Source organism: Salmo salar, chromosome ssa13 (assembly GCF_905237065.1).
Source record: "Salmo salar chromosome ssa13, Ssal_v3.1, whole genome shotgun sequence".
Classification (NCBI taxonomy): domain Eukaryota; kingdom Metazoa; phylum Chordata; class Actinopteri; order Salmoniformes; family Salmonidae; genus Salmo; species Salmo salar.
The window spans coordinates 65,460,671-65,486,649 of NC_059454.1; the positions used below are offsets into that span (position 1 = coordinate 65,460,671).

The 25,979-nt window shown below is 41.0% G+C and overlaps 1 protein-coding gene across 4 annotated transcripts in view; it reads left to right on the plus strand.

Moving 5' to 3' along the window:
* The first annotated feature begins 3,976 nt into the window (after positions 1-3,976).
* LOC106567579 (14-3-3 protein epsilon) overlaps positions 3,977-25,979 on the plus strand; it is a 49,735-nt gene continuing 27,732 nt past the window's right edge. For 2 of the 4 annotated variants that reach the window (XM_014137063.2, XM_014137062.2), the window contains exon 1: positions 3,977-4,204. In XM_014137063.2, the coding sequence (XP_013992538.1) occupies positions 4,141-4,204 (64 nt within the window). In that variant the 5' untranslated portion in view covers positions 3,977-4,140. The remainder of the gene's footprint in view (positions 4,205-25,979) is intronic. The other 2 variants (XM_014137064.2, XM_014137065.2) reach the window with 1 other exon arrangement.

Here is a 25,979-nt window from a genome sequence, read left to right on the forward strand (position 1 = left end):
AATTATTTGTTTAAGTCAATACTGCAGATTGGGAAGGGTGCTGTGGACATGTACCTGGCACCTCTCATTTTCCCTTTCTAGTTTTCTTGAACTCTGTTGTCAATACTGTTTGGATTTCTTGAAAGGAAACAAATAATTGATGTGCTTTCTGTTGGTCTTTGGCTTTTTAATGTTGTCCTCTGATATGGCACTGATGGGTATGTATTTTACCATTATGTTCATAGTGTAAGAAGTTGTTGTACTTTGTTTGGTTAACATTGCTCAAATGTTCTCGAACATTTCCCACCAACACCATTCTGCAATGTGTTGCCAGTTGAGCCAGGTCCTGTTGTGTCTGTTGTACTTGCATGTTGCATCCAGTGACAGCCGTCTGTCATCCAACCATCTCAGGCTTGCCTTGAAGAGAAGAGACTGTCTCCATTTCATAGAGGGTCATGATCATATGATACCGTTTTGTCTAGTGGAGTATAGGCCAGTCAGGTGAAGCAACTTTCGCCCTTGGACCAACGAATACTTGGATTTTAATGAGTGATTTTAAAATGGTGTCCTTTCCCAAACATTTTTCAACGTTGAATCCCTTTTCTGCACCTTATCGCTTATATTGCCTCTGTTAGTGATGATTGTTTTTTTATGCCTCATCATTCATGCCAAACTGTTTTCATTCTCCTGTATTTTTGTACCAGGTAATTCCACAGAAACTGAATTACGCTGAGACTCTGGTTTAAAAAAAATAATGTTATGCCAAACAAAAAACATTTATTTAAAAGTTTAATAACAAACCATACAACTATGCAGAATGACTAATTTGAACAATTTAAACAGTAAATTACAAACAAATAACATTTACTGGAAAAACTATCTGCACAGTTCTTCCTGTAAATATTTTTTGTAAAAATGTATAAGTAGTCATTGTGCATAGAGTTTGTATGGTTAAACATTGAAATTAATGTTTTTTCTGTTTGGTATACATTTTTAAAGTGAAATCTCAGCGTAATTCCATGACATGAAATTGCCCTATCCCAATTACAATTTTCCTTTTGTGCCATCCCTTTTCTTTTGAAGAGGACAGGAGTGGGTGAAAATATAAATAATTGATTTTAAGATGTTCCATTGTGATATAACACTATTATTTGACGTTCACATTTTACCTTTTATTTTCTGTAGCATGTAATGTGTTAATATCCTTAGTAAATAAAAACCTATTACAATTGTGTCAATTTGCTATGTCTTAATTTGTGTTTGTCTCCATTCAACACCTGACAGGACTGTGAAGCAACATGAATATTGGCACAGACACATGCATACACACACACAATAACATACGCACTATTCATACACATGGATTTAGTCCTGTAGATATGTGGTAGTGGTGGAGTAGGGGCCTGAGGGAACACAGTGTGTTGTGAAAGTATTGTAATGTTTTTAAAATTGTATAAACTGCCTTAATTTTGCTGGACCCTAGGAAGAGTGCAGCAGCTAATGGGGATCCATAATAAATACAAATACAGGCATTCTTACATTTTGGGCATTTTTTTTGTCACATATAGCCTATGTCTCTGCTGACTGTCACAAATCGAAAGTGAAGTGATACAATACACACTGAATGCTAGCTAGCCCTTCATCATGACTGTTCCATGGCATTACATTACACATAAGAGTCATTGGACGAAGGCGTCTTCTGTAAGGGGAGTTTTAATTAAGGATCGGCGTCCCGTCAACGGGACAGTTGTAAATCATGCAGCGCCTTATGTCAAGATCACAGATTTTAGAGAAACAACAAATGGCAGTACATATAAGTGTCTTATATCCGCTGAAAGCTTAAATTCCCAGAGATAACATGAAGTGTCGTTTTGTTAGATAAAATCCTTTTTCATATCCTAAAATGGTCCATATAGCATGCACGATCGATTTTGTATTTCCACTCGTTCAATTTGCAAAGAAAGGAATATGAAAATCTTACCCTAAACGTTGTTTCAACGAGTCAAATCACGTTCTTATCTATTCCTCAGAGAGGTAACAAGACTTCACGATTTCATTAGGGGTGTAGTATATCCTATAGCACACCATATTTGGTCAGAGAGCGACACCTTCATGGCACACCGATGACGTGGGCGGCCATCACTTTAACAACTGTATCTTTGTCAAATAAGCACCAATTGGGGTCAAACAAAGCTAGCTAGATAGCCAATGAGCTGGGCTTTACGGGAGTATCCAGAAACCATGTATATGTCATAAAATGTAGCTATTAACCTTATACGACAGCATGCCTTTTCATTTTGGACAAGAATGATAAGGATATTCAGAGTTATGAAGTTATGAAAACTGATTGTTTTGCAAATGTTGAACTTCTAATATGGCTACTAATACCTGGAAAGCTAAATCAAAGTCCAAGTATACAGATTTGATGATATTCTTGCAGAAAAATGGAATATGAATGCGAATGTCTCCTTCACGATTTGCCCAAATGTACCTGGGGACTTCACACTAAAAGTCTTGTAGTTCAGTCATACTTCAACTTTGCACATACACTGCCGCCATCTTGTGGACACTATGGAATTACAACCAGAGTGATGGCTAGAACTATGAGCTTTCTTTTGCATTTCAGAGATGGTGGTAGAAAAAGACTGGTTGGTTTTTTCTTTGTATTTTCTTCAACCAGATCTATTGTGTTATATTCTCTTACATTCAATTCATATTTCCACAAACTTTAAAGTGTTTCATTTGAAATGGTACCAATAATATGCATATCCTTGCTTCAGGGCCTGAGCTACAGGCAGTTAGATCTGGGTATGTCATTTAGGCGAAAAAAAAGAAAAAGGGGGGGGCTATCCCTAAGAAGTTTTAAGATCCCAGACGCTCGGTCTGAACATTACCATGCATCACTCGCTGTATGGTTTTGGAAGCATAAGGACCTTATCTTTCATATCAGTGAGATACAATTTTTTATACACACCTTGATAAGGTTAGTGTTCCCACACCGCGATATCTACATGTTACAGCGCTTGTTTACGGAAAACAGACAAGACAAGGCGACCACCTGTGCTAATTAGTTATCTAGCAAGCTCCCCCGAAAACCTGTGTAAGTGCAACTCGGGGAAGTGTATTTTTGTCAGATGGAGGCACCCATATAGTTGTATGGATCTGTGCAAAACTGCTACGGTAAGTGTATCTTTTTTATTTGAAGGATTCTCGCTGATGAAAGATAAGGGACGTATGTTGCGAAAGGAGTATCGCAAGCAATGATTATTAACTTTTCTAAACGTTAAATACAGCGTCGGGATTGTAGTTCACGAGGCAGTCGTGGGAGAAGTCATGGCTGAGAACTGTAGGGGAAAAGCAGAATGCCACCTAGAGTTTGAGAGCTAACAATGCATACAGCCAACCTGAGATTATGACAGATTGATTGACTACCCATGGCTGGTGAGAAGAGGTGATAAAATCACTTATATATTTTTTATTTAACCATTTTTTAAACTAGGCAAGTCAGTTAAGAACAAATTCTTAGTTACAATGATGGCCTACGCCGGCCAAACCCGGCCGACGCCGGACCAATTGTGCACTGCCCTATTGGACTGCCAATCACAGCCAGTTGTGATACAGCCTGCAATCGAATCAGGGTGTCTTTAGTGACACTTCAAGCACTGAGATGCAGTATTTTGGACCGCTATGCCACTCCGGAGTCACAGGATTATAATAACAGTATTGACTCCAGCAATGATAAAATGTAAATATGTGGCCCTGATGTGTGAACCACCATTATTATATGCACACTACTTTATGGAGTCTGGTCATGCTGAGTGGATTATATTTAACTGAATCTGTTTAATACTGGCCTGTGTTTCACATTGTATTTCAATCGATTTTTGGTTGGCATATAATCACACCATAAATACATGAGATGAAATGAGTTGGTGGCCAATAACTTGCACGGGAGTGTGTGAGAAAGAAAAGTGAAGAGCGGGGATGTGGTGTTGGCGTGGATTGCGTCAATTCCCCGGATTGAGTTCGGACGCCATCTTTAAACCAGTGCTACCGGTAGTTAGAGAGTGGGGACGCTGAGCTTCTGCTCCACCAGGAACCGCAGTCCGAGACAGATCCACGTTCGAGCCGCACATCAGCGACAGCCCGACCTCGAACACCATGGCAGATCGAGAACACTTAGTATACCAGGCCAAACTCGCCGAACAAGCCGAGAGATACGATGGTAAGGGCTAAGATTTACTGTCAATGCGGAGTATGCCCCTCATTCGCTTGTCTCCCTCTCTCTAGCGGGGGGCTTCGAGGAGCGGGTGAGGTGGTTTGAAGATGGATTCGTTAACTAGCTAGTAAGAGATCGTAGTAGAGACAAAATGGCGGAGGCGATGGGGTTTCCCAACTAGTTACAGTCATTTCACGTTAGTGTTTTGACTGAACAAAGGTATCAAGCGATACACATGTGTATTAGTGGGGTTTAGGATATTCAGTGTTTGCATGGGCATGGGTGATATTCAGCCCATACTATCTTGAAAGCCGTTGGTTGTTTCTGCTGGTGGTCCTGTTGTTCCGACTTGGTTGTTAATTATCAATGGATATACTAACGTTACTATAACTAGCTGACGCTAGTTAACAAGAGAGCATGACAGCTAACGAACGTGAGCTAAAATCTGTGGTAAAATTGCGGTTAACAATGGTTGACAAATTGCAATAATAGCTACCGTGTCATGGGGAATGGTTAAGGTTACCAAACCATTTGTTCACTAAAATAATTTGGTTATTTGATTAACTAGCTATTTTGACAGTAATGACGTTACACTAGAAATAGCGGCTTCGTAGTTAGCTAACGTTAGTCTTGAAGCTACTTTGCTAGCGACTGCAGTTTTGCCAACTATTTTTCAAGGAAAGTATAAATTACTTAGATGAGGTTTAACGGCACCCAGAAATGTTGGATTACTGCCACCAACTAGACAGGAATAGAACCCTCTTATACTTTGCTTGGAAAAAGTACGGTATTTGTTGATTTCCCTATATAACCCTACACTAATTAAAAACCCACCCGACTTCACTATTTAAACCTATCTAGTCCTACCTCAGGCTTAAAGGACGGGACACCACCACTCAACATACCCGGTAACTCTTCTGACATCAAATATCGTACACCCAAGTACTTCTCTGCATCTGCCACCACAACCTCTATTTTCTGCGACTGGTGTTCCATCCCTGCAGTACTATTGATAACTAACCATTGTTATGAACAAAGCCAATCTTACTGAAGCATATATCCAGGGTTGCCAGGTCAAGTTAACATTTCTAGCACAATGACCACTCAAAACCTGCTCCAAAGGCTTGAAAACTAGCCCAATTTCTTTCCCCCACAGCAAGTGAGGAGTTGCCATATTTATACAATAAACCGTTTTCCGTAAGTTATCGAGCCAATTAAGAAGGAATATCCTTGTAACGCCGTTAGAAGCAAAATTTAGGTTCTCAAAATAATTATTGCAAGCTATGACATGGTGTAATAAAGGAATTTGAATATGTGACATCGGAACTGATAAGTCACCTTTATTTAACTTGCCAGATCATTTTCCATCAATGGATGTGGATTTAACTCGCTTGACTGCTATGATTAAGTAATACGGCACACGGGGGTGTGGTATATGTCCAATATACCACAGTGGCCAATGGCCAGTAACCACGACGCAATGCGGGGTGCCTGGATACAGCCGTTAGGTGTGGGTATATTAGCCATGAACCACAAACCCCCGGGGTGCCTTATTGCTGTTATAAACTGGTTACCAACGTAATTAGAACAGTAAAAAGTAGTTTTGTCATACCTGTGGTATATGGTTTGATATACCACGGCTTTCAGCCAATCAGCATTCGGGGCTCGAACCAGGTTTATAATTGTAAGTAAATCGCTGTTGTGCATTTGCATAACAAAAGATAAATCCGACAGGAGAGTTTGAGTGATGAATGTTGGACTGAAGATCTCAATCTCTGAGCAAGAAACACTTGGATGAACATAAAAAAATCGAATGTTAGGCTATTTTCTGGCAATTGTGCTGATGTTAAGACTACAAACCGTTATAAATGGCCCATTTGCGAGATTGACTTGTCATTTCAATAGGCATAGGCTTCAGACTCAAATCTGGGTTTATGATTTTAATAAAATGTTGATATAGTTTGCTTAGATAAAGGCAGGTAGCCTATAGCCCCTGATATGTTCTACATCTCATTTCAGACAGTCTACAGTAGCCTACACAAGATATAGGCAAGATGTAAACTGAACAATTCAGCAGCTTGCTTAGTTCAAATTAACAGACAAATTTGTTTAACATGAATAGCGAGGCGATTTCGCAATAAGAAGTGCTTGTTTTCCCAATAGCCTGCTGGAATAGGCTACTGAGAATGGGGTAATCATTTCAATCACTGAATTAAATATTAATAATATCTTAATGAACTGAATATGCTTGTCAACAATAGCCAGTGTTTATTTTATCTGTAGCCTAATCTGACTACTTTTACCGTCAATCTAATGCGTTCATAATAATACAAGGCTACATTAAACTGAAGTTACAGGCAGAATGATTTGCAATGACTCAAGTGATATCGTAATTTCAGCATATTTATTGTATCAAATGTTAGCCTACAACGGCATATACATTAATTGGCTATTTGTTGGCCATCAAAGGCAAATGTATAATTCTCCACACACACACACTGCCTGTCAGTTTAATTTAGGACTTTTCCCCCATAAAAAGAACCATGCGAGGGAGTTCTGTAACTTTCATTTAAAATTTCTACTCGGGCAGCCCCCGGGAACCTAGAACTGAGCATGCATAAAGCACTTTGTTTGATACTGTTTTCTTTAAGCAGTCAACATTAGAATGCAGTTTAAACCACCTCAGAGTGGATTTATATAATGTGCCCAAAGTCTTTTTCCAGTGCTTTGTCACCATTATTTCTTGATGTGCATCAGTTCTACAGTATTAATGTTTTATGGAAAAAGGTTTGAAAATAGCTCTCTCCATAATGACAATCTAAATAGCCTACCTACAACTGGTAAAAAGTTGTCATAACGTGTGCATGTGCTGGCTGCTCTCTCGCTCACGTGCCTCAGCCAATAACTGTAGTGCTTTCTCAACACACACACCCCTCTGGCCCTCCCCACCACTCACTCAGCAACAGCCTGTCTCACTGCTTGACAGTCAGGAGCCGTTCACAGTGGGTGTGGATTTAAAAAAAAAGTATATATATATATATATATGAGATGCCGTGGCAGCCGCAGTGCAAATACCTGCGAACCAATACATTTTCACTCGCAGTGTTTTCCAAGTAGCCCAATTAATCTGGAAAACTGCAAACATGGCAACAAAACATGGCAACACTGCATATATCACTCATTGGCCTTATCCCTCTATATTGGTACAGATCTACAACTCACAAATTATCTCAGGATCCCTCCCCCTTGACCCATTACTTTATTTACTGCCTCAGCATTAGACACCCTCTGCACTACTCTAACCCTAGGTAACCTCAACCTGCCTCTCTCGCACTGGACATTTCTGATCCGAAGCCCCTTGGGCACCACTACAACTAGCACATACCGCTTCTTTTCCCAATGCTACTCATTCCTTTGTCTCATGCCTTTCTGCACACTTCTCACACATAGGAACCTCCCTCCTACACAGTGCTGCCACATGCCCATAAGCTTGACACCTGTAACAACTAGGGATGCATAATATATTGGTGAACTTATCGGCATCGCCCCGATGTCTAGTTTAACGCCGATGTGCAAAACCAATGTCAAAGCTGACGTGCATACCTATATAACGTAATGACGCCACGTCAAATTTTGCGCTACACTTGCAACAACATTCCTAACCTAGCCCACAATGTCTGCTGTGTGGATCGAGCAGTCGTTTGAAAGAGTAAGACAATTTCAGCGACTCAACTCAAAGGCGAAATCCATTAATAGCTTGATAATGGTATTCATTGCCCTTGACAATCAACCGTTCTGTTGTGGGTGATGTTGGCTTTCGCCGACAGGTCGAGCACTAGTACATACTACTAAGTGTGCTATTTTTCAGATGTTGCTCTACCAAAGTTACACAGTAATGGCGTCACTGCTAAAAAAAATAAACATTGTGTCACTGCTATTGGCGTTATGACTGACATTTGGACCAGCGATATCAGCCCCGTGAGCATGCTGAGTCTGACAGCACAATGTGTCGTCAAGGATTTGGTACTGAGGAAAGTCGTATTGCATGTTCATGAATGTTCCGGTTTGTCATTTTGCTGCTGCCATTTCAATGGCATTTGAGAACATGTTTGGAACTTGGAAACATGAACACACTGGCAAGCTCCATTCAAACAACTGACTCGCGATATGCTCATCCACTGCGCCTGCAGCAGATGTGATACCCTCTGTCATGGCATTGAAACGCCTGCTCAACAAAGCGATTCGGTGGCATTCTCTCTCTGTGTCGCCACAATGCTCGACGCAAGGACTGCTGCTTCGATGCAGACAAACGGGGTTTACGTGAAATGTTACTTACGCAGCTGGACAAGATGGAAACGGACACAGTGACCATGCACACTGAGAAAGAGAGGCCATGGACAGAGCTGAAACTTCACTGCTTGACATGTCATGAAATCCTGGTTGAGAATTAAACGACTGAACAAATGAACAATGAAACAGCAGTGCAAGTAAGTGAAAGAAATAGGTTTTGATTATGTTTTACTGGTAATATGCATAAAAGCCAAAACTTACTTTTTGGTGTGTGTGTGTGTGTAACCTTTATTTAACTAGGCAAGTTGGATAAGAACAAATTCTTATTTACAATGACGGCCTTCCCCGGATGACGCTGGGCTAATTGTGCGCCGCCCTATGGGACTAGTAACAACGTAATGTGTTTGGCGCAAAATCTCATATGGTATAACTGAAATATCCTAACATCAATTTGTTTCATCAAATGTTTTTTGTTTTGTTTGTGCTGGACTCCCAATCACAGCCTGGATTCGAACCAGGGACTGTAGTGATGCCTCTTGCACTGAGATGCAGTGCCTTAGACCGCTGCGCCACTCGAGAGTCTGGAGGAACAAACAGGAACTGATTAAATAATTGAATAAGGTAGATTACCCTTTTTAGAAAATATTTGTACTTTTAATTTTTTTAAATTTATTATTCATGCCTGTGGAGTCATTTAACAACAAGGAACAGATTTTAAAAAGTGATGGGTGCACACACTCAGCAGCCGCCCGGCAGTGCCACCGCACAGCTGAGTTCAGCTGAGCGGGCACACTCAAACAGTGAAGTCGATAAATCAACTAAGTCTCTTGGGCAGCCTTATAAAGTACGTGTGTGTGTGTGTGTGGAGTCCACACAGGTTGTCAAACCCTGATTTGCGGCCACAGAGCTCTGAGGGTTGGGTTTCCTGCTAGTTCTTGCTATCTATTATCAACGCTAACCGTAAGCAAACGTTAAACTCAACACGCTAGGCAGCTAGCTAGTTAATGTTAATTGACAGTTTTGTAGAATGTTTTAGCTGGTGCGATCGTAGTTAGATAGCTTGCTAACTATGAGGCGATGGGTCTAACCCCCTGCCATCAGAACAGCCTCAATTCGTCGGGGCATTTAACTCTACAAGGTCTCAAGCGTTCCACAGGGATGCTGGCACATATCGACTCCAATGCTTCCCACAGTTGTGTGAAGTTGGCTGTATGTCCTTTTGGCTTTTCTTGATACATGGGAAACTGTTGCGCCTGGCACCTACTACCATACCCCGTTCAAATGCACGTCAATCTTTTGACTTGCCCATTCACCCCCGGAATGGCACACGTTCACAGTCCATGTCTCAATTGTCTCAAGCATAAAAATCCTTCTTTAACATGTCTCCTCTTAATCTACACTGGACAAAAATATAACCCAACATATAAAGCCCATGTTTCACCAGCTGAAATAAAAGATCCTAGAAATGTTCCATATGCACAAAATGCTCTCAGAATTTCTCCCAAATGTTTACAAATTTGTTTACATCCTATTCAGTGAGCGTTTCTCATTTGCCAAGATAATCCATCCACCTGACAGGTGTGGCATATCAAGAAGCTGGTTAAAAAGCATGATTATTACACAGGTGCACCTTGTGCTGGGGTCAATAAAATGCCACTCTAAAATGTGCAGTTTTGTCACCACACAATGCCACAGATGTTTCAAGTTGAGGGAGTGTGCAATTGGCACACTCCCTCAACTTAATGTCCACCAGAAAATGGAATACTAATTTCTCTACCATAAGCCACTGTTGTTTTAGAGAATTTGGCAATACGTCCAACCGGCCTCACAACCGCAGACCACGTGTATGGTGCCGTGTGGGTTAGCGGTTTGCTGATGTTAACGTTGTGATCAGTGTCCCATGGTGGAGGTGGTGTTATGGTATGGCATGCATAAGCTACGGACAACGAACACAGTTGCATTTTATCGATGGCAATTTGAATGCACAGAAATACCTTGACGAGATCCTGAGGCCCATTTTGGCCCATATGATCTTTAACTCAGTAAAATCTTTGAAATTGTTGCATGTTGCGTTTTATATTCCGTATACATTAACCTCTATGGGCTAGGTGGGACGCTAGCGTGCCACCCGTGGTGCACTCCATCAACAGCAGGTGCATTTCAAGAGCGGCAAATTTGAATCCAAATAAATGTCAAAATTCAAATTTTTCAAACATACAACTATTTTACACCCTTTGAAAGATAAACATCTCCTTAATCTAACCACGTTTTACGATTTCAAAAAGGTTTTACGGCGAAAGCATAAATTTAGAGTATGTTAGGACAGTACATTTACAAGAGTTGTGTGTAATGTTGTCAATTCAAAGACAGGGTCACCAAAACCATAAAACCAGCTAAAATGATGCACTAACCTTTTACAATCTCCATCAGATGACACTCCTAGGACATTATGTTAGACAATGCATGCATTTTTAGTTCTATCAAGTTCATATTTATATCCAAAAACAGCGTTTTACTATGGCATTGATGTTGAGGAAATCGTTTCCCTCCAATAACCGGCAGTCAAGTCAGCGTCACAAATTAAATAATTAAAATTAGAAAACATTGGTAAAATATTATATTGTCATTTAAAGAATTATAGATTTACATCTCTTGAACGCAATCAACTTGCCAGATTTAAAAATAACCTTACTGGGAAATCACACTTTGCAATAATCTGAGCACTGCGCCCAGAAAAATACGCGTTGCGATACAGACTAGACGTCATGTTGGGGAGATCTAAAATCGAAAATACTATGTAAATAATCCATTACCTTTGATTCTCTTCATCAGATGTCACTTCCAGGTATCACAGGTCCATAACGAATGTAGTTTTGTTCAAAAAAGCTCATCATTTATGTCCAAAAATCTCCGTCTCGTTAGCACATGATGTAAGCCAGCCGGACTTCTCGTCATGAACGAGGGGAAAAAATATATTTCCGATCGTTCAAACATGTCAAACGTTGTATAGCATAAATCATTAGGGCCTTTTTTAACCAGAACATGAATAATATTCAAGGTGGACGAATGCATACTCTTTTATAACGTATTGGAACGAGGGTACCCCAACATGAACTCGCGCGCCAGGTGTCTAATGGGACATCATCGTTCCATGGCTCTTGTTCGGTCAGATCTCCCTCCAGAAGACTCCAAACACTTTGTAAAGGCTGGTGACATCTAGTGGAAGCAATAGGAAGTGCCAAAATATTCCTCAGCCCCTGTGTTTTTCAATGGGATAGGTTTAAAGTCAATACAACACATCAGGTATCCACTTCCTGTCAGAAAATGTCTCAGGGTTTTGCCTGCCAAATGAGTTCTGTTATACTCACAGACACCATTCAAACAGTTTTAGAAAATGTAGGGTGTTTTCTATCCATATGTAATAAGTATATGCATATTCTAGTTACTGGGTAGGATTAGTAACCAGATTAAATCGGGTACATTTTTTTTATCCAGACGTGCAAATGCTGCCCCCTAGACCCAACAGGTTAAACAGCCATTACTAACATTGAGTGTCTGGTGCCAACATACTGACTCAAATCTCTGGCTACTTTAATAAATGGTTTTAATAAAGGTATCACTAGTCACTTTAAATAAGCCACTTTAATAATGTCTACATATACTACATTACTCATCTCATATGTATATACTGTATTCTATACCATCTTGCCTAAGCCGTATGGCCATCGCTCATCCATATATTTATATGTACATATTCTTATTCTTCCCTTTACATTTGTGTGTGTATAATGTGGTCGTTGTGAATTTGTTAGATTACTTGTCGGAAATAGAAGCATAAGCATTTCGCTACACTCGCATTAACATCTGCATGTGACCAATACAATTTGATTTAATGAACAAGCTGTTAATTAATTAATTAATTAATTAATTTGTAAGTCGCTCTGGATAAGAGCGTCTGCTAAATGACACAAATGTAGGAATATTTTGGCACTTCCTATTGCTTCCACTAGATGTCACCAGCCTTTACAAAGTGTTTTGAGTCTTCTGGAGGGAGATCTGACCGAACAAGAGCCATGGAACGATGATGTCCCATTAGACACCTGGCGCGCGAGTTCATGTTGGGTACCCTCGTTCCAATACGTTATAAAAGAGTATGCATTCGTCCACCTTGAATATTATTCATGTTCTGGTTAAAAAAGGCCCTAATGATTTATGCTATACAACGTTTGACATGTTTGAACGAACGTAAATATATTTTTTCCCCTCGTTCATGACGAGAAGTCCGGCTGGCTTAGATCATGTGCTAACAAGACGGAGATTTTTGGACATAAATGATGAGCTTTTTTGAACAAAACTACATTCGTTATGGACCTGTGATACCTGGAAGTGACATCTGATGAAGAGAATCAAAGGTAATGGATTATTTACATAGTATTTTCGATTTTAGATCTCCCCAACATGACGTCTAGTCTGTATCGCAACGCGTATTTTTCTGGGCGCAGTGCTCAGATTATTGCAAAGTGTGATTTCCCAGTAAGGTTATTTTTAAATCTGGCAAGTTCATTGCGTTCAAGAGATGTAAATCTATAATTCTTTAAATGACTATAATATTTTACCAATGTTTTCTAATTTTAATTATTTAATTTGTGACGCTGACTTGACTGCCGGTTATTGGAGGGAAACGATTTCCTCAACATCAATGCCATAGTAAAACGCTGTTTTTGGATATAAATATGAACTTGATAGAACTAAAAATGCATGCATTGTCTAACATAATGTCCTAGGAGTGTCATCTGATGGAGATTGTAAAAGGTTAGTGCATCATTTTAGCTGGTTTTATGGTTTTGGTGACCCTGTCTTTGAATTGACAACATTACACACAACTCTTGTAAATGTACTGTCCTAACATACTCTAAATTTATGCTTTCGCCGTAAAACCTTTTTGAAATCGTAAAACGTGGTTAGATTAAGGAGATGTTTATCTTTCAAAGGGTGTAAAATAGTTGTATGTTTGAAAAATTTGAATTTTGACATTTATTTGGATTCAAATTTGCCGCTCTTGAAATGCACCTGCTGTTGATGGAGTGCACCACGGGTGGCACGCTAGCGTCCCACCTAGCCCATAGAGGCTAAGGAGCCTTTTGGACCTAGACTTGGCGCTCCAGTACCGCTTGCCGTGCGGTAGCAGAGATAAGTCGGACTTGGGTGACTGGAGACAAAACTGTTGCAAAAGCATTCCAGCTGAAGCTGGTTGAGAGAATGCCAAGAGTGTGCAAAGCTATCAAGGCAAAGGGTGGCTACTTTTTAAAGAATCTCAAATATATATCATATATTTTGATTTGTTTCCCACTTTTTTTGATTACTACATGATTCCATGTGTTATTTCATAGTTTTGATGTCTTCACTATTATTCTACAATGTAGAAAATGGTAAAAGCAAAAAAAGAAAAACCCTTGGATGAATAGTTGTCCAAACTTTTGACTGGTACTGTAGGTCCTGGATGGCAGGAAGCTTGGCCCCAGTGACGTACTGGGCCGTACGCACTACCCTCTGTAGTGTTTTACGGTCCGATGCCGGGCAGTTGCCATACCAGGCGGTGACGCAACCGGTCAGGATGCTCTCGATGGTGCAGCTATGTAACTTTTTGAGGATCTGGGGACCCATGTCAAATCTTTTCAGTCTCCTGAGGGGGAAAAGGTGTTGTCGTGCCTTCACGACTGCCTTCGTGTGTTCTGACCATGATACTTTGTTGATGTGGATGCCAAGGAAATTGAAGCTCTCAACCTGCACCACTACAGTACAGCCCTGTCAATGTTAATGGGGGCCTGTTCAGCCCTCTTTTTCCTGTAGTCCACAATCAGCTCTTTTGTCTTGCTCACATTGAGGGAGAGGTTGTTGTCCTGGCACCACAATGCCAGTTCTCTGACCTCCCTATAGGCTGTCTCATCGTTGTCAGTGATCAGGCCTACCACTGCTGTGTTGTCAGCAAACGTAATGATGATGTTGGAATTGTGCTTGGCAACACAGTCGTGTGTGAGCAGTGAGCACAGGGACTAAGGAGCCCCTGTGTTGAGGATCAGCGTGGCAGATGTGTTGTTGCCTATCCTTGCCACATGGGGGTGGCCCGTCAGGAACTCCACGATCCAGTTGCAGAGGGAGGTGTTTAGTCCCAGGGTCCTTACCTTGGTGATTGGTTTTGTGGGCGCTATGGTGTTGAACGCTGAGCTGTACTCAGTGAACAGCATTCTCACATCAGTGTTCCTTTTGTCCACGTGGGAAAGGGCAGTGTGGAGTGCGCTTTGAGATTGCGTCATCTGTGGATCTGTTGGGGCGTTATGCAAATTGAGGTGGGTCTAGGGTTTCCGGGACGATGATGTTGATGTGAGCCATGACCAGCCTTTCAAAGCACTTCATGGCAACTGATGTGAGTTTACTGGGCGGTAGTCATTTAGGCAGGTTACCTTCGTTTTCTTGGTGTGCTTGAAACCTATAGTATTACAGACTCAGCCAGGGAGAGAGAGAAAATGTCAGTGAAGACACTTGCCAGTTGGTCCGTGCATTGCTCTTAGTACACGTCCTGGTAATCCGTCTGCCCCTGCGGCCTTGTGAATGTTGACCTGTTTAAAGGTCTTTCTCACATCGGATACAGACGGCGTGATCACACAGTCGTCCGGAACAGCTGGAGCTCTCTTGCATGCTTCATTGTTGCTGCCTCGTAGCAAGCATAAAAGGCATTTAGCTCGTCTGGTAGGCTCGCGTCACAGGGCAGCTCGCAGCTGGGTTACCCTTTGTAGTCCGTAATAGTTTGCAAGCCCTGCCACATCCATGTAGTAGGATTCAATCTTAGTCTTGTATTGATGCTTTGCCTGTTTGATGTATCGTCTGAGGGCATAGCGGGATTTCTTATAAGTGTCCAGGTTAGTGTCCCACTCCTTGAAAGCGGCAGCTCTAGCCATTAGCTCGGTGCGGATGTTGCCTGTAATCCATGGCTTCTGGTTGGAATAAGTACGTACGGTCACTGTGTGGGGACGACGTTGTAGATGCGCTTATTGATGAAGCTGGTGACAGGTGGTCTACTCCTCATTGCCATTGGATGAATCCCGGAACATATTCCAGTCTGTGCTAGCAAAACAGTCCTGCAACATGGCGTCTGCGTCATCTGACCACTTCTCTATTTAGCGATTCACAGGTACTTTCGGCTTGTAAGCAGGAATCAGGAGGATAAAATTACTTTCAGATTTCCCTATTGGAGGATGAGGGAGACCTTTGTATGCGTCTCTATGTGTGGAGTATAGGTGGTCTAGATTATTATTATTTTTTGAAATTTTTTTAAATTTATTATTTATTTATTTCTCTGGTTGCACGTGACATGCTGGTAGACATGAGGTACAGAGGATTTAAGTTTGCCTGCATTAAAGTCCCCGACCACGAGGAGCACCGCTTCGGGATGAGCATTTTCTTTTTTTACTTATGGCCTCATCGGTTTGTGGTGGTAAATAGACAGCTACGAAAAATAAGAAACTCTCTTGGTAAATAGTGTGGTCTACAGCTTATCATGAGGTACTCGACAGAGGTAGAGCAAAACCTCGAGACGTCCTTAAAATTAGACATTGCGCACCAGCTGTTAACATATTGCTCACATATCTCTGTTGCAGAGTGACGAGAGCCATGATAATGAGTTTAGATTAGTCATGGAAATAAAAGTGCATAAAACAAATTGCTGCCCTATTTAAAAAGATGGAGAACAAGCTATGAAGGAAAAATAGGTAGGTACAGCCGACTAGTGCAAAAATAATATTGCGATATTGTCAAAACGATACGATATAGCATCAAATAATATCCTGACATTTAACTTGATTTTTTTTCTTCCTATCACTAGTCTTGAAGAGAATACAAGGAATGTGCTTATTTTTTTTTGTTTGTTTTTTTTCCTAACTTATTATTACTTCAATTATCTGAACTGTACCACTCTGATGACCCCGTTCATAAACTATGCAGACTCATCTGGGCTAAGACTTTCCCATGATGATGAATGCAGAGGAAGATGTGTTAAATGCCTTAGGTTCATTTAACTTTTTATTTTCCCAATTTAACATGATGGCAGTATTGCTGAGAAGGCATACTGTTAACCTGTTAGGGCTAGGGGGCAGCATTGACACGGCTGGATAAAAAACATACCCGATTTAATCTGGTTACCACTCCTACTCAGTAACTAGAATATGCATATACTTATTACATATGGATAGAAAACACCCTAAATTTTCTAAAACTGTTTGAATGGTGTCTGTGAGTATAACAGAACTCAAATGGCAGGTCAAAACCTGAGAGATTCCTTTACAGGAAGTGGCCTGTCTGACCATTTCTGGAACTTCTTTGCCATCTCTATCATTTACTAAGGATCTCTGCTCTAACGTGACACTTCCCACGTCGTCCATAGGCTCTCAGAGCCCGGGAAAAAGAGAATGTCGTCATTCCAGCCCCAGGCTGAAACACATTATCGCCTTTCTCAAGTGGCCCATCAAGAGACACTAGCTTATGCGCGTGACCCCGACCGCCCCCGCCTTTGGGATTTTTTTCCTCTGTTTGCCGAAAAGGAGATTCCCTGTCGGAATATTATCGCTTTCTACGAGAAAAATGACGTAAAAATTGATTTTAAACAGCGGTTGACATGCTTCGACGTACGGCAATGGAATACTTTGAATTTTATTGTCAGGAATTGCGCCAAGCGCGACACTTCTTTACTATTTCGGATAGTGTCTCGAACGCACGAACAAAACGCCGCTATTCGGATATAACGATGGATTATTTTGGACCAAACCAACATTTGTTATTGAAGTAGACGTCCTGGGTGTGCATTCTGACGAAGACAACAAAAGGTAATGACATTTTTATAATAGTAAATATGATTATGGTGAGTGCTAAACTTGCCGGGTGTCTAAATAGCGAGCCCGTGATGCCTGGGCTATGTACTTAGAATATTGCAAAATGTGCTTTCACCAAAAAGCTATTTTAAAATCGGACATATCGAGTGCATAGAGGAGGTCTGTATCTATAATTCTTAAAATAATTGTTATGCTTTTTGTGAACGTTTATCGTGAGTAATTTAGTAAAATGTTAGCGAATTCCCCGTAAGTTTGCGGGGGTATGCTAGTTCTGAACGTCACATGCTAATGTAAAAAGCTGGTTTTTGATATAAATATGAACTTGATTGAACAAAACATGCATGTATTGTATAACATAATGTCCTAGGGTTGTCATCTGATGAAGATCATCAAAGGTGAGTGCTGCATTTAGCTGTCTTCTGGGTTTTGGTGACATTATATGCTGGCTTGAAAAATGGGTGTCTGATTATTTCTGGCTTGGTACTCTGCTGACATAATCTAATGTTTTGCTTTCGTTGTAAAGCCTTTTTGAAATCGGACAGTGTGGTTAGATTAACGAGAGTCTTATCTTTAAATGGCTGTAAAATAGTCATATGTTTGAGAAATTGAAGTAATAGGATTTTGAAGATTTTGAAAATCGCGCCACAGGCTGGCAGTGGCTGTTACGTAGGTGGGACGAATTCGTCCCGCCGGTCCCATAGAGGTTAAGTGCCGTAGTAGTACCTGAAGAGTTTTCTAGATTTTGATATCAAAGATCAGCAGTGCTACTCATGGGCCATGCAGTCTCTTCTCTCTTTTGCCCTGCTATGAAACAGGATACTGTCCCCTACCAGCTCTAGCCTACACCTCCCCCACCCCTCATGTCGTTACGCCTGCTGAAAGGGGTCAATCACCTGGAGGGGCCGGCCACTCAGAGCCAGGATGATTCCCCCCCCTGCAGGCCTGCTGTGGAACAGGCCACTCCTGAGCCCCCTTTGGCACAGAGGAATGTGCAAGGCGGATAGTGCAGCTGGGCTTAAGCCAGACCATAGAGGGGAAGGTATGCACCTATGCAGCCACCCTGACATGGGGACCAAGGGACAGGAGGAGACTAGAGCAGCACTGCGCTACTCTCTTATGTAACCCCTTTCTCTCGCTCTCTCTCTCTCCAGCTCAGGCGAGTCATCCAGCCCCAGTGTGTGTGTGTGTGTGTGCGCACAAATAGATCAGACAGGAGCTGCCTGCTTAGTGGGTATCTTTGCAAAGACTGTGCTGTCTTACCTTTTCCTCGCTCCCCTCCTTGGTGCCTATTCTTTCAGTAAGTGCACTTATACACTGCCTCCATCCAGACCGGGCTCAGCAGTCCTGGTCTGTCACTCAACAGACCTGAACACGTTCCAATGTGGTGTCATAATGGTGGCGGTAACACCCCTCCCCCCAACACACCTCAGTCACGTCTGTTCTCTTCTTTCTAAAGAGACTGAGTAGTATTCCTCTTTCCTTGCTTGATGGGTTAAGATGGAACAGTTAACAGAAAGTATTTTCTTTAGACACCGATTGTTCTTGCAGTCATTTAAAATGTTAATTTGATTTTGTCGAGTCGTGCTAATCAGGGTGGCAGAGTAGCTGAGCACAATAGTAAGATGTGCTGCTTCCTCACATGAATGAAAGGCAAGCTGGTGCGAGTCCTGTTCATTCAAACTAGCTGAGATCTTCCTTTTTTTCATGTGTTCTCGATGACCCAGGTCCCCCACACAGACATGACATTTCTACCTTAACTTCTTACATCTAGACGTTCCGCTAGCAGAACACCGCTCCAATATCCAATGATGGGGCGTGTCGCGAAATACAAACGCCTCAAAAATCCGAAAACTTCCATTTTTCAAACATATGACTATTTTACACCATTTTAAAGACAAGACTCTCCTTTATCTAACCACACTGTCCGATTTCAAAAAGGCTTTACAACGAAAGCAAAACATTCGATTATGTCAGGAGAGTACCCAGCCAGAAATAATCAGACACCCATTTTTCAAGCTAGCATATAATGTCACAAAAACCAAAACCACAGCTAAATGCAGCACTAACCTTTTGATGATCTTCATCAGATGACACTCCTAGGACATTATGTTATACAATACATGCATGTTTTGTTCAATCAAGTTCATATTTATATAAAAAAACAGCTTTTTACATTAGCATGTGACGTTCAGAACTAGCATTCCCACCGAACACTTCTGGTGAATTTACTAAATTACGCACGATAAACGTTCACAAAAAACATAACAATTATTTTAAGAATTATCGATACATAACTCCTTTATGCAATCGCGGTGTCCGATTTTAAAATAGCTTTTCGGTGAAAGCACATTTTGCAATATTCTGAGTAGATAGCCCGGCCATCACAGGCTAGCTATTTTGACACCCACCAAGTTTGGTACTCGCCAAACTCAGATTTACTGTAAGAAAAATTGGATTACCTTTGCTGTTCTTCGTCAGAATGCACTCCTAGGACTTCTACTTCAACACCCAATGTTGGTTTGGTTCCAAATAATCCATAGTTATATCCAAATAGCGGCGTTTTGTTTGTGCGTTCAAGACACTATCCGAAGGGTAACGTGCCCGCGCTTATTGTGACAAAAAAATGTTATGCGATTTTTCTCGTAAAATAGCGATAATATTCTGACCGGGAGTCGTTGTTTTCGTTCAAAGACTGAAAATGTAAAATGGACTCTTCACGTGCACGCGCGCACCCGTCTCATTGTTCTCAGATCGACCACTATCCAAATGCGCTACTGTTTTTCAGCCATGGACTGCAAAGTCATCATTCAACGTTCTGGCGCCTTCTGAGAGCCTATGGGAGCCTTAAGGTGTCACGTTACAGCAAAGATCCTCTGTTTTCAATAAAGAGGCTAAAGAAGGCCAAGAAATGGTCAGAGAGGGCACTTCCTGTTTGGAATCTTCTCAGGTTTTGGCCTGCCATATGAGTTCTGTTGTACTCAGACACCATTCAAACAGTTTTAGAAACTTTAGAGTGTTTTCTATGCAAATCAAACAATTATATGCATATTCTAGTTTCTGGGCAGGAGTAATAAACAGATTAAATCGGGTATGTTTTTTTTTATCCAGCCGTGAAAATACTGCCCCCTATCCATTACAGGTTAAGTGAGGCACCACACCCTAATAGGGTGATTTTCTCCCCCCCCCCCCCCACCAATCATTTCACAATTAACTTTTACCAGTTGAATATGGACACCAATATAACACTGTTTTTATATTAACATATTTTCTGAAATATTGTTGCCTCATTTGTATAATTTTATACATCTCTCTATACATTTCTGCACACTGAATGAAGTCAGCATAAATATTTAGGTATAGTTTAAAAAAAAAAAACAGGACCAGACATGTGTAGAGCAGATTGTGGATATATACTTTTTTGTAAAATACTAAAGACGTACATACACAGCATTTTTGGTGCATATTTCCAACAATTGTTATCAGAATCAAAAGTTTGCAACATATCAACAATTCCCTCTATACAAGTCTGGAGAATATATCGACGTAAAACCACAAATCCAGATGTTTCTGAAGCTGAGAAATTAGTTGGCGTGTGGGAAGAGTCTGACTTAAGGGAAATGTCAGTTAAAGAACAATGACTTAAGCTGACCAAATGCCTATTTATACCAAATCACGATCTCTTCAAAGTAAGTTACTACATGTAGTTCAGTTCGTAACATTTTTTTAATGAAATGGGCTTTTAAATGATGTATGATTACATGTAGTGAGCTTTGACATTATGGATTTGTCCATTTTAATGTGATTTAAAAATCATAGTAGTTATGACAATAGCATGATAAACAAGTTTGAGATTTTTAATGTTTTTGAAAGTACTAACAGTAAAGGTAGACTCAGCGATATGACGTAGATGCAGAAAGTAAACAGCATAGTGGGTACATTTCCGCAACAACTAACAGCGTTGAAACGTGTGGCTCAACTTCTCTGCTGTTTTGGTGTCCTGGCTACGGCGCTGTGAAGCGTACTCATGCACATGCGCAAATACTGTGTGAGAGCGAAGTCTTGCATCTCGATCGTCTGAATGTCTGCGGTGCTGCTCGTGGCAGTCATTTAGCTGAGTCTACCTTTTTAAAGGTCCCAAACATTCATTCTGATTCCCTTGAGTGGGTGATTAGTACTAACATTTTTAGCATTTCTTTCTATCATGGCTAACTACCAGGAAGTTTGAAAAGACAGGTTTATGGGCGGTAAGCTTATATTCATGAGCTCGCCTTGACTGACAGCTCTTTGATACGCGTATGTCAAGAAACTTGGATTCAGTGTTGCAGTAAAATCATCTCAAGCAAATTTGGTGATATACAATGCAACTCAAACAACATTGATATTGCATGAATGATGTCTTTTTTATACATCTCCCGTATGGCATGTCTCTTGTGATGCGAATCACAGCAGCACTGACGGATGTGCTGACATGACAACTTTGTCAGTTTTGAATGACCCTTCCCCCTCTGTTCCATGCTGGCTGAAGACCTAGCTAGCCAGTAACTAGCTAACACCAGACACAGATGAAAGGGGAAACATATACAGTGCCTTCGGAAAGTATTCAGACCACTTCACTTGTTCCACATTTAGTTAGGTTAAAGCCGCATTCTAAAATGGATTAAAAAAAATAATAATAATCCTCAGCAATCTACACACAATACCCCATAATGACAAAGTGAAAACAGGTTTGTAGAAATGTTTGCAAATGTGTTATGTAAATAATTTTTTTTTTTTTTTTTAAGTATTCAGACCATTTGCTCTGAGACTTGAAATTGAGTGCACCTGTGGTAAATTCAGTTGATTGGACATGATTTGGAAAGGCACACACCTGTCTATATAAGATCCCACAGTTGACAGTGCATGTCAGAGCAAAAAACCAAGCCATGATGTAGAAGGAATTGTCAGTAGAGCTCCGAGACAGGATTGTGCCGAGGTAAAGACTTGGAAGGGTACCAAAACATTTCTGCAGCATTGAAGGCCCCCAAGAACACAGTGGCCTCCACTCTTAAATAGAAGTTTGGAACCACCAAGACTCTTCCTAGAGCTGGCCATCCCGGTCAAACTGAGCAATCGGGGGTGAAGGTTTTTGGTCAGGGAGGTGACCAAGAACCCGATGGTCACTCTGACAGAGTTCCTCTGAAGATGGGAGAGAGAACCTTCCAGAAGGACAACCATCTCTGCAGCACTCCACCAATTAGGCCTTTATGGTAGAGTGACCAGACAGAAGCCGCTCCTCAGTAAAAGGCACATGACAGCCTGCTTGGAGTTTGCCAAAAGGAGAAACAAGATTCTCTGGTCTGATGAAACCAAGATTGAACTCTTTGGCCTGAATGCCAAGCGTCACGTCTGGAGGAAACCTGGCACCATCCCTATGGTGAAGCGTAGTGGTTGCATCATGTTGGGATGTTTTTCAGCGGCAGTGACTGGGAGACTAGTCAGAATCGAAAGATGAACGGCGCGAAGTACAGGGAGATCCATGATGAAAACCTGCTCCAAAGCACTCAGGATCTCAGACTGGGGCATAGGTTCACCTTCCAACAGGACACCGACCCTAAGCACACAGCCAAGACAATGCAGGAGTAGCTTTGGGACAATTCTCTGAATGAGTAGCCCAGCCGTAGCCGAGATTGAACCCGATCAAACATCTATGGAGAGACCTGAAAATAGCTGAGCAGCAACGCTCTCCATCCAACCTGACAAAGCTTGAGAGGATCTGCAGAGAAGAATGGGAGAAACTCCCCAAATACAGGTGTGCCAAGCTTGTAGCATCATACGCAAGAAGACTTGAGGCTATAATCGATGCCAAAGGTGCTTCAACAAAGTACTAATTTAAAGGGACTGAATACTTATGGAAATGTGTTAACTTAGAATTATTTTGCTAATTTATAAAAAATTCAACAGTTTTTGCTTTGTCATTATGTGGTATTATGTGTAGATTGAGGGGGGGGGGAATAAAAAAAATATATATTTTAGATTAAGACTGTAACCTAACAAAGTGGAAAAAGTCAATTGGTCTGACTACTTTCTGAAGGCACCATGTCTTTGCCATAGTTGAATAGTGTAAACTAGTAATTATATTTGCTGACACCCTACAGTCAAATTTTGACACTGACAGACTAGTTATCCCAGCGCCGTTGGTTACAAGGTGGTACTTATTTAAATTGGGTCAAAAATACCACGTTACGTTGGTGTATTAAAATGAGTTAGGTTTACTTCACCCTACGCCCTTAATAATCCCGCCTTTCTGAATCCAAGTGTTTGACATGGGGGAGGGGACAAGTAACTTCATGATCTAACTTTATCAATCTAGAAGCAACAGTAATTTTTCATACTTTGGTCATCATACTTTTGATCTGCTTTCATCCAATTTCATGAGAAATGTTATTTCAGCTTGTGGTGCCTCTCCTTTAAATCCTATTCGAATAAATATTGTTTCCTTTCCCTTACCGTCCTTTCAAATTTTGTGTCAATCCGTAGAGGGGTCACTGAGTGTGTTTTGAGCACGGCCCTAGTCCGCTGATCAAAGCCACGGCTCAGTGGTCTTCTGCTGCAGAGATACTGTAGTGCTGCTGCTCTTCCTGGGCGCTGACTGTGGAGCATTGAGTTTCTGCAGCATGCTTTGTGGAGGTCTGCCATTGGCTGCTGTAGGTACACTCTCTCTAGAAGTCATAGGCTCTATGTATATGGCACACACTGAGCTGCCTGCCTGTGCACCGCATGGCGGTGCTTTGATTTTTTTTTATGCACCTGCAGGGTCACATAGTGCAAGATCCCACGCTTTCTGGGGGTTCTCCCTCAGTCCCATAAGCATTAGTATAAAGCAATAGTAGGGTATTGTGTAACTGTAAACATATAGGCCTAACGTGGGCTATAGGCCTAGTACGGCAATGTTATGCCGTAATTATTACGAGCAATACTTCTGCTCTAGCTAAGACCTGTTGTAACCACTTACTGTATTATAACACCCATATTGGACAGCTGCACAGCTCCTGTCATTTTCCTTGATCTGATTTACTGGTGTAACATTAAATGTGAAAGGCCTCCACCTGCAAGTTGCCTCACTGTGATTACACCAGCCCTGTAATGGTGTCTCTTGATTAATTCGTTTTACAGACACAAACCCAAAGTTATTTTACAAAAAACATCTCCCAGACTTGGATACTGACGCAGTACTGAATTCGGCGTCGTTCTATGAGGGAAGATTCTAGAATTTCGAGACACTCCTCTGGTCTTTGGCTCTACTCCCACGGCTACGCCCATCTAGCGTTAATGCAGGTTTGCATAAAGTCCCCCCTGTCTACGCTGGCAACTCCCCAGACACTCCATTAAGAGAGCTTGTGATGACAGGAACCTTTCAAGGTGTGCATCTAAACTCTTTATACATCTAAATATGGAAGAGAAATGTGCCAGGAGACCCTGTTCTATACAGTGAGTGTAGTTGGCCTATTTGATCTGTCCTGATAGTCATTGTGTATGAACCCAGTGAACTGCTTTGGATTGAGGATAAATCCATTTGAATTCAATCACTTTTTGACAATCATCTTTTTGATTGAACGAATCCTTTAATACATATTTGCCCACTGTAGAAGTGCTCAGAAAGGGATTTTTTTAGACCTGAATGCCAAAACATTCACGAGATGGTGCTCAAAGTTTACATACTGTATTTTGCGTACCCCACCCTACCATGAGACCTCAATGTTTTCAACACTCAAAACTAGAAACGTTTGATATTGATATAATTTTACAAACAGGGTTGTCAAACAATTTGATAATTTCTTAGTGTTTTTAATAAAAATGGTAATTTACATAGATTTTTTTTGTGTAATAATTAAATTGTCAAACTAAAATAAATAAATTACGACTGTCAGGACCAATCCAGTTAACAACCCAAATAAAACTATCAGTAATCAAAGTGCAATCTGTGTACATACACCAAAATATATACTAAGAATATGTACAGAAGTAAATATATTAGTGAGCTATGTCAAGAATCCAGTATATAACTACAGGCTGTGTTTTTTATATAAACAGTATTTAAAAAATGCAATGTACAGCAGTAGATAGTGTTTCCTCTGCTTTCATTTGTGGCGCTGCGCCACAACAGAATCATTGCCACCACACCAAGAGAAACTATTTCTACCAAACGTAGTTTCAATAATATTCTGTGAAGCACATCAGCTGTTCTTCGTAAATAGATCATCTGGCTTCCATCACAGTTCTGAAGGTTATTTAGCTCTCTGAGCTGTGGCAGGCAGCCTGCAACTCAAGAAACACAGCGTGCCAGTGCGCAATACAAAACTCTGTGGCGCGAAACACAATTCACTTCAATCACCTCAGTGTACCCGTGTGAGAAACTGCAAGAAAGGTATGTTAGCTTGTTTGTTTGACAATCGTTAGCCAGCCAACTAGTTAAGTACATAAACTACCTATAACCTAAAAACTCTAACATCATTTAGATCTATAGTTGAAGTCAGAAGTTGACTCCAATTTAAGTGTATGTAATTAACTTGTTTTTCAACCACTCCACAAATTTCTTCCTCTCTGGGATATGTGGGACGCTAGCGTCCCAC